The sequence below is a fragment of the Bidens hawaiensis genome, unplaced genomic scaffold, assembly GCF_021521415.1.
Source record: "Bidens hawaiensis isolate Kalapana, Puna unplaced genomic scaffold, B.hawaiensis_p1.1 tig00027531_1, whole genome shotgun sequence".
Taxonomy (NCBI): domain Eukaryota; kingdom Viridiplantae; phylum Streptophyta; class Magnoliopsida; order Asterales; family Asteraceae; genus Bidens; species Bidens hawaiensis.
The window spans coordinates 80,191-89,196 of NW_027494455.1; the positions used below are offsets into that span (position 1 = coordinate 80,191).

Sequence of the window (9,006 nt, forward strand, 5' to 3'; positions counted from 1 at the left end):
AGATTCATCATAGGGTCTAATCTGGGATAAGACCCTAGTACATAGGGTCTGGCCGCGGATAAGGCCCTATTACAACGGGACCACCCCTAATACATAGGGTCTAGCCCTGAATAAGGCACTTGCACATCGGGTCATGTCAAGGCCATAATGCATAAGGTCAGGGGCCATATAATGTCTTGGAACATAAGGCCTCAGATTGTACACAAGGCCTTAACCAAAGCACATATGATTAACAAAACATAACAACGGACGACAAAACGAAGTCACAAACTAAGCTAACACTGATAATAAGTGTATTGGGAAATTACAACATCAACTTATACAAACAAATTACAAAGTCAACAAGACTAACATACATTTTTTTTCCTTCGATTTTCAGTGGTTTTTTTTCCAAATTGAGTTCATCATACGAATAACTCAAAAGGGTTAAAGACCTAGAAGTTAAATAACATCATGATCAAAGTTTCTCATCATGACTCATAAACTTAGTGAAGATAAGGAGCTTGGTAATGAAAACCATTACCAAAGTAGGGTCCATGGTTCGGAGCCATATTGTAGGTGGTTCCTACAAACGAGTGAGCATGGTTCTCCGGTGGTCCAGGGTAGTACATGTACTGAGCTGGTGGCGCATACCTGTTGGCATAGAAGTTTTTGTCAGCGGTGACGGTGGTGTTGCGGGGTCCGTATCCTGCAACACCATTGGCTCGAGGTCTCTTGGATTGAGGTTTCACAACTTCAGTAGCTTGTTTTTTGTCTGCCTTGGCTTTCTCTAGTTGCAGGATCCGTTTTTGAAGCGGGTCTACTGGGTACTCGTTTTCAAGCGTGTGTTCTTCAATGCATCTGATGATGGATTTCAGTGCTGATAGTTCTTTTTCGCTGACATCATTCTGGAATTTGACAACCAAAAGAAAGATGTAAATAGAAACAATAAAGAATAAAAATATTTAAGTTAAATATATAGAATGAAAACAAAACACGGTTTGAAAGAGATACCAAAACGCTGGATAAAGGATCCGAACAGATAACCTTTAGTGTGGGTCAAACGTAGGGGTGTGTATGGCTTGGTTTTAGGCTCAAACCAAACCAAAAACCAAAAATTCGGTTTTTAGTTTGTGAAAACAATTTGGTTTCGTCTTTTTCAGTTTTCGCTTTTCACAATGGGTTTGGTACGGGTTTGGTTACCAGTTGGCTTGAAAACTCTGGGCTGTAAACAAAGTGAGAAAATTGGGCCTGAAATTATGAGCCTAAAGCTTTTTCTTATTTACATTTGGACCCAAAAATTTTTAGTTAAACAATTTATTAATTTCTTATAAATTACTTAAAATCGGTTTCTTCACTTCAGTTTTGGTTGACTGCAAAACCAAATTGAAAAATCAGTTTTTCAAAAAACAAAAAACCAAGCCAACAGTGTTTTATTAGGTTTGGTGCGGTCATTTCAGTTTTGTGTACACCCCAAGTCAAACGGGTCGACCCCTCTTTGTTTTTCTTTTCTTGAGCTTTTTAAATAGTTAATATGTTTCATATAATCTTTTATATAACAAATAATTATTATGTGATGATCTAATTGTTGTAAAAAAACAATTTAAGAGGCTTTATGCATTCTGAATACACTTTGAATGACTCACAAGATCAATTCAGCCTTTTTTTTTTCGTTTTAGCTGTATTTTAAAATTTTACTCATTTAACCCGTTAGAGATGAGAGATAACCCGAATCAAAATTTACTCATTTCACCCGATAGAGACAAAGTATAACCCGAATCAAGTGTTACTCATTTGACCAGTTAGAGACGAAGTAAAATCCAAATCAAAATTTACTCATATGACCCGTTGACAAAGTATAACCCGAATCCAAAATTTACTCATTTGAAGACGAAGTATAAACCAAATCAGAATTTACTCATTTGAGTTAAGAGACGAAGTAGAGAGTGAACAAGTGTAACCTGAGCAGTTGGAGAAGCATTTCCTGCTTTGACAGTTGAAGGAACTTTAACTGCTTCTGCCAGGTAGGATTTCAGTAAAGCAACAGGAGAAAACTGCTCAGTGAGTTCAAATGCAAATGCAAGGTTAACAGCATCAATATGTCTTCCGTTGTTGACCAACACCTCAATCACACCTGACAAAACCAACAGTTAAAAACAAAATTACAGTTAAAGCTTGCATAGCAACAAAGGATATCACTTTTTTTTCTTAAACGTGTCAAAAAATAGTCACCTGGCATCTTGTCAGACAACCCAAGAAACCGACAAAGATCAGCTGCCTGGTGACGCCTAGAAACCATTGGTATCAACTTGACCAAATCTTCATGAACAAAATCAGAATCAACACCAAAAGTAGCAACAAGTTGCAAGAAAGCATGAGCCTCTAATGAGTTCCCATTGCTAGCATCCAAATCAAGATCATCCAACTTAGGTTTCCATTCGTGTGCAATAATCTTTGCTCTGTTCTTTACATCTTCAGTGATCACCTTAGAAACAGTGCTCGCATCAAGATTTGCAAGCAGAACACTTAAACATTCCATTAACATTATGCATGTTCGCCTCAAACCTAAAAGATTTGAATCTTTTTTCACATCTGAATTTGACCCTTCTGGAATATAGAAACCATTAAGTGCATCTAGAACCAGACCACCAGGGTCACTTGCAACCTTCAGTGCAATATGTAGTTCTTGTTTAATAGAAGCAAGATTCTTGCGGTTATCTGATATGAATTTGTGAAGCCCACTTGCATCCATCTCTTCACATAACTTAACAAGCTCTGGATTCGATAGCAGTTTCACATCATCTTTTTCAAATAATGTTTTCATACCAATAACTTCACATTCAGAAGCCACTACATCAAGTGGCTTGTCACAATTAACAGCTACAGCTTCAGATTCTACATGTGTGTTTTTGTTCTTTTTGAGGACGTTTGAGATTGCAATAACCGCAACGTCTCGTTTCTCTTGAAGTCTAACCAATGAAGCTTCTTCTTTAGCCATAACAGCAGCACGACGTTTCTCCAAAACCTTTTGGGCTTGAACAGTTTTCATTTCAAACTCTTTTTCTTGGTCTTCCAGCTCAGTAAACCGCCTCTTCAGTGACTTCTCGAGCCCGTGAAAGTGTTCTTCAATCTGTTTCCATTTCAGGTTTAGGGTTACAGCCCGGTGACTTTCCAACTCAGCAAATGCTTTCTGAAGTTGCTGTATTTTGGAGGTTGTGGACTCCAAGAGTGTAGCAACTGAATCCGTATCTTCCATGGCAGATATGCACTATATACCTTCAAATATAGCAAAAAACATGATTGATATTTAACAGTGATATTAAACAATGAAATTGCAGATAGCCTGAAAATGATTAAAGTAAATCGAGTTAATTCTAGAGCAACGGATGAAATTAAAGTGAAATTAGGATTCAAACACATTTAAATCAAACGATTTCTTAATTCACAAGCTCGAGGTTTAAACCAAAACAACAACTCAAACTCATTTTCTCTAAGACCACAAGTGAAACTAAAAGCGAATTTAGAACTAAAACCCTAGGTATTAAACTAAATCAACTGAGACACAGGACATGAACTCAAACTCATCTTCAAGTTAATACCGGAACCACTGGTGCAAATAAAAGTGAAATTAAGTCTCAAATGCATCAAATAAACAATTTCTTAGAACCCAAACCCTAGCCTGAAACAATTGAGCTACAAAACATGAAGTCAAACTCATCTTCAAGTTAATTCTAAGAACCACATGTGAAATTAGTGTTCAAATGCATCAAATTAAACAATCTGTTACGACTCAAACCCTAGCATAAAACGAAATCAATTACATGAAAATGAAACAATTTGTTAGAACTGAAACCCTAGCCTGAAACAATTGAGCTACAAAAGATGAAGTTAATGACCAACCGATTAAACTGACTTGGTAGCTACCGAGAAAACTAGATCAACAAACCGACAATGACTTTATTTACAAAACAAAAACTAATTGCAATTCAACACAAAATCAAAACTATTAATTATGAATCATATATACAGTTTGAGGGAACTTACGGAAGGCGGCCAATTCCGATCAAGCCATTGTGTGTGTGTGTGTGTGTGTGTAGATAATAATAATAATAATAATAATAATAATAATAATAATAATAATAATAATAATAATAATAATAATATTATTGAAGGAAAGAGGAAAGTGAGAGAGAGAGAGAGTTTGTGACAAAATTTTGCTTTGTTGTGTTTTCGCAAGAGTTAGTTAATGCACGCGCTTTTGGTTAGGTGGATGGATGAGTGGTTGGATTTTAGTTTTAAATAAATTATTAATATAATTTGGAATAAACTATGGGTGTGAATGAATAATTTAGTTATTTAGAATGGATAAAATTGGTTGAGGAGTTGAAATATAGGATATAATAATAATCAAGTTGTGGTTAATCTTGATTAATCTTTAGTGTCCACCTTATTGTCTGAATAATGACTACAATTACTACAACACTAACGATTTGTGAAGAGAGAATAAATTAAGTTATAGATGATTCATGAACATATTAAACTTATATAATGAATATTTTATCAATTTCAGATTCTTCTTGTGTTTAAACTTTAAAGTAATGTCAAGAATTTTATATTATAATAACCATACAAGTTGCGAGCTTTACTATATAAGGTTTGATTTCTTTTACCATTTGTTCTTGTTCTTTTTACTAATTGAGTAATGATCCTTATTGTGTTAGTGTAATGTTTTATTTGAAGTAATATTAATGGGTTGTCGAAATAAGGATGAGAAACAAACTCAAGGTTGTTAGTTTCTTTTGGTTGAAATGCCTTCTATTCAGGTAAATTGCGTTATTTAGAGCTTACTTTTAGATTTTATCACCACAAAACTAGGCAATTAGCAGTACTAATTTAGCACTCTTAACGAAAGGTATCGACATTGGAAACAATACATGTGTGTTGTGCAATAAGAATCAGGAGTTATCGGTGCATCTTATGATTCATTGTAGGGTGGTTAAATGGGTTTGATCGATTATTCATGATTGTGTAAAGCTACCGAAGTCCACTAGTTTTGATACCGTGAGGATCTTTTGAAGTATCCTAATAAGAATTAAATTACCTTGGTGGAATGTGAAACGCTCCAAGAAAATTTCATTATTCACATGTTGGATGATTTGGAATGCTCGAAATGATAAGATTTTTAATAATAAACCATTCTTGGTGGGCAATTTGGTGTATGGCATCAAGACAACTTCGTTTCTTTGGTTCAAGAATGTAGGTTTTGAGTGGGAGAAATGATGCAGATTTAATTTCGTTAGTTTTCCTATATAATCAAGTGCAAAAGCTTTTTATCTTGATTTTTTATAATTTTCCTTTCCTTGTATGTATTAGGCCTTTTACGGTTTATAAGTGGTTCCCCCTTTTTTTATAGCATTGAGCCTTTAAAAAAAGTGGGGAACAAACTCGAAGCGAGTAGAGTAGAAGCTAGAAAACTTTAGAACATTCCTAATGAGTATCTAGCTATTAGTTAGTTTCAAAACATTATGGGGTGTTGGAATGGGTGGTATTTAGAGGTGTTCAAAAAAACCGGTTACGGAACCGGTTTGGGCGGTTAACCGGAAAACCGGTTTTTTAAAAACCGGTTTTTTTAAAAACCGGTTTGACCGGTTTACGTAACCGGTTTACGTATCGGTTATACTTTTTGGAGCCAAAACCGGTTTTATAACCGGTTATAAAAAAAACCGGTTTTTTTTAATAACCGGTTATTAAAAAACCGGTTAACCGGTTTTTGAAATAACCGGTTTATAGCCGTTATAAAAAAACCGGTTAACCGGTTTTTTAATAACCGGTTAACCGGTTAAACCGGTTTTCGAACGTTACCAAACGGCTTTATAGCCGTTTTTTTTTTTTTTGCCCGTTTTTTTAGCCGTTTTTTTGGTTTTTTTACCCCCACAAACATCTATATATAGTTTAGGTTGGGTATTGGTTAGATCACACTTGATTATACAACTCCAAAAGCTCTAAACGTTTATTTCATACGCGATTATAACTCCAAACGCTCTTCTTTCGTAGTCGTTTATTTCATACTCGAGTATACCACTCTTAATTCGTAGTCGATTATCATGGCCTCCCAAAGTGCTGCTTCATCGGTCAACATGGGTGCCTCGAACACGGGAGAAACCGTCGTTCGGGTCATCCCCACGAAACGAAACCAAGATATTTGGCAACATTTCGACCTATGCGAAATGTCTAACGGAACCCAAAAAGCTAGATGCAAACATTGTTTGAAGTTTTATAACAAAGAAGCAAACTCCAGTTTAAGAGCTCATGTAGAAAGGCCCTCTTGCAAGGTCTTGAAGGACGAATCCGGAAGTAGTTCGCAGCCGGAGATGACGAATCAAGGAACGGTGTTTACGTACGACCTTGAAGCGGTACGTCAACAGTTTGGCAACTTTGTGATTCAACAATCACTTCCTTTCAACCACTTCGACAACCCTCAATTCACGGAGATGATGCAAAAGTATGTTCAACCACGCTACCAACACGTAAGTCGTTCGACCCTTAGAAGAGATATGCTTAAAGCATGGAAAAACGCTAAATCCGAACTAATTTCATACTTTTCAAACTTACAAACTGGTGTGAACTTAACAACGGATGTGTGGTCGGTACCTAATGGTTCGCCCGACTCATACATTTGTGTGACGGCTCATTGGGTTGACCCCCGGTCGTGGCAAATGATGAAACGAACCGTTGCGTTTCAATTGTTTGATTACCCGCACACGGGTAGAAATATTTTTAAACTCTTGGATAAAGTCATTCGACAATACAAGATTGAAGATAAAATCTTTTCAATATCGTTTGATAACGCGTCCAACAATACGGCCGCGGTTGGCCATTTAAAATTAAAGTATAAACCTATTTGTGATGGAGCGTTTTTTCATAGCCGATGCATTGCACATATTATCAACTTGGCCGTGCAAGATGGGTTAAACGTGATCGAAACGCAAAGAAACAATTTTAAAAGAATGTTACGAGATGTTTTTAGCAACAATAAAACATTTTCAAGATACAAAAAATTTTGTGATGAAGCTAATTGTCAATGGTTGGGGCCCAATTGGGATTGTCCAACAAGATGGAACTCGACTTGTGATATGTTTGAGAAAGCCATCCAACAAAAAGAATCACTAGTTGCGTTTCATCAAATAATGTCAAGTAGGGGTAAATGTGCACCGTACGATCCTAGAAACTGGTTATTGATTGAGATCGTTACGGAGGTTCTTCAAATTTTTAAATCTTGCACAACTAGTTTATCCGGGGTTTACTATCCAACAAGCCCCATTGCTTTACCAAAAATTGCTGTCATGTGCACAAAGTTGACTGAAATTCATTGTAGGGGTGCACCTTATTTTGATATGGGTGCAAAAATGAAAGAAAAATTTATAAAATATTTTCAACAACTACCCGCTGTTTTGACCTGTGCGGCTGCGTTAAACCCTTGCATCAATGTTGGTGGTGTTGAAGCTTTAATAGAAAAAATTTGTGATGAGCTAGGGTTAAACGACGATCAAAACCCCTATTATAGCCAAACTTTAAAGAATGATTTCAACACCACATTGGCAAACATGTATGATGTTTACCTTACAAAACACGGGTCGTCTTCCCAAATTCATGACTCGTTAAGAGCTGTTGCCCAATCCCAATCCCAAACCGACCTTGAAATGGGGATGTACTACATGATTTGGGAAGACGCCGGTAAACGTCAAAGGGTAAACACCCCAAGCAGTGAACTTGGAAGGTATGGTGGTACCAACTTTGTGAAACACATGACTCCGGATGAATTTAGAAGTCTTGATTTGCTGGCTTGGTGGAGAGGTAAGGAGGATGAGTTTCCGATCCTCGCCGCCATGGCCAAAGATTTACTAACGGTCCAAGCTTCCACGGTAGCTTCGGAGTCTGCTTTTTCTGTTTCTGGCAGGGTTATATCGATTAGGAGGACTCGACTCACTCCAGCAGCTGTAGAGATGTCGATTTGCTACAAGGATTACTTGGACTCTTTAGACAGGGCACAACATCAACGCTCACTCGAGGGGGAAATGGACTATGAGGCGGCCTTGTATGAAGACGAGGTCAATCAAGGACACATTCAACCAATGACCGATGAAGAAGCCGCGTACGACGATTACCTAAGGAATAGCTCGGGATCGGGTAGCGAAGAAAATGAGTAACAAACATCAACTTGTTAATGTAATCGTGTCTAAGCATTCTTTAATGTTTGTATTTTTGAGTTACGAATATGCGATAACGATTTAATGTTTGTATTTTTAATGTAAAAGCTATAAATGAAAGTTATGTGTTTTTAATCTTCCAAGCAAAGAATGCTAACAACGAAACCCTAAACCCTAAACCCTAAAGAAAAGAAAAAAAAAAAAAAAAAAAAAAAAAAAAAAAAAAAAAACCGGTTAACCGGTTAGACCGGTTATTAAAAACCGGTTATAAAAAACCGGTTTAATAACCGGTTCTAACCGGTTTTTAAACCGGTCCAAACCGGTTTGGCCGGTTTGAGTTTTCAGCAATAAAAACCGGTTAATAACCGGTCCGGTTATTAACCGAACCGGTTTTTTTCTGGACAAAAAAACCGGTCCGGTTAATAACCGAACCGGTTTTTTCAAAAAAAACCGATTTGTGCACCTCTAGTGGTATTGCACATTACCCATCTAATTACCTGATTTTATTTACTTGCATTGACATCAAAGTTATTAATATGTTTTACAATTTTACGGTGTATAATAAATTGTATGTTTAGTTTGTTACAAACCTGAGATTAAAATTATAGAATTATTAGAAGTGTAGTTGAATATTTTATACCTTTTTTTAGTTGAATGTTATATTTCGAGTCATGGTGTCACAACAGGGAGATTTTACTCAAAGAAAATCATAAATTTTAATGCATGACCCGTGATCTCTTAAGTATTAAGTGACGACATAAGACATCTTTATAGTTGGATATGAGATAGTTATTGAAACTTAGTATAAAGCAGAAATTAT

At 36.3% G+C, this 9,006-nt stretch overlaps 1 protein-coding gene across 1 annotated transcript; it reads right to left on the reverse strand.

Moving 5' to 3' along the window:
- Nucleotides 1-228: 228 nt before the first annotated feature.
- LOC143575521 (FRIGIDA-like protein 3) lies at nucleotides 229-4,101 on the reverse strand. Its single transcript, XM_077059873.1, has 4 exons — nucleotides 4,024-4,101; nucleotides 2,212-3,255; nucleotides 1,941-2,113; nucleotides 229-887 (listed from the first exon to the last, which is right to left on the reverse strand). Exons 2-4 carry the CDS (start codon nucleotides 3,233-3,235, stop codon nucleotides 486-488), a joined length of 1,599 nt encoding a protein of 532 aa, XP_076915988.1. The 5' UTR covers nucleotides 3,236-3,255; nucleotides 4,024-4,101; the 3' UTR covers nucleotides 229-485.
- Nucleotides 4,102-9,006: the final 4,905 nt, after the last annotated feature.

Coding starts and splice junctions, on each gene's coding strand:
- LOC143575521 (XM_077059873.1), bottom strand. CDS start 3,235: ATGGAAGATACGGATTCAGTTGCTACACTCTTGGAGTCCACAACCTCC. Junction 2,114..2,211: donor GTTGTCTGACAAGATGCCAG/GTGACTATTTTT, acceptor TGGTTTTGTCAG/GTGTGATTGAGGTGTTGGTC. Junction 888..1,940: donor ATGCTTCTCCAACTGCTCAG/GTTACACTTGTT, acceptor GTCAAATTCCAG/AATGATGTCAGCGAAAAAGA.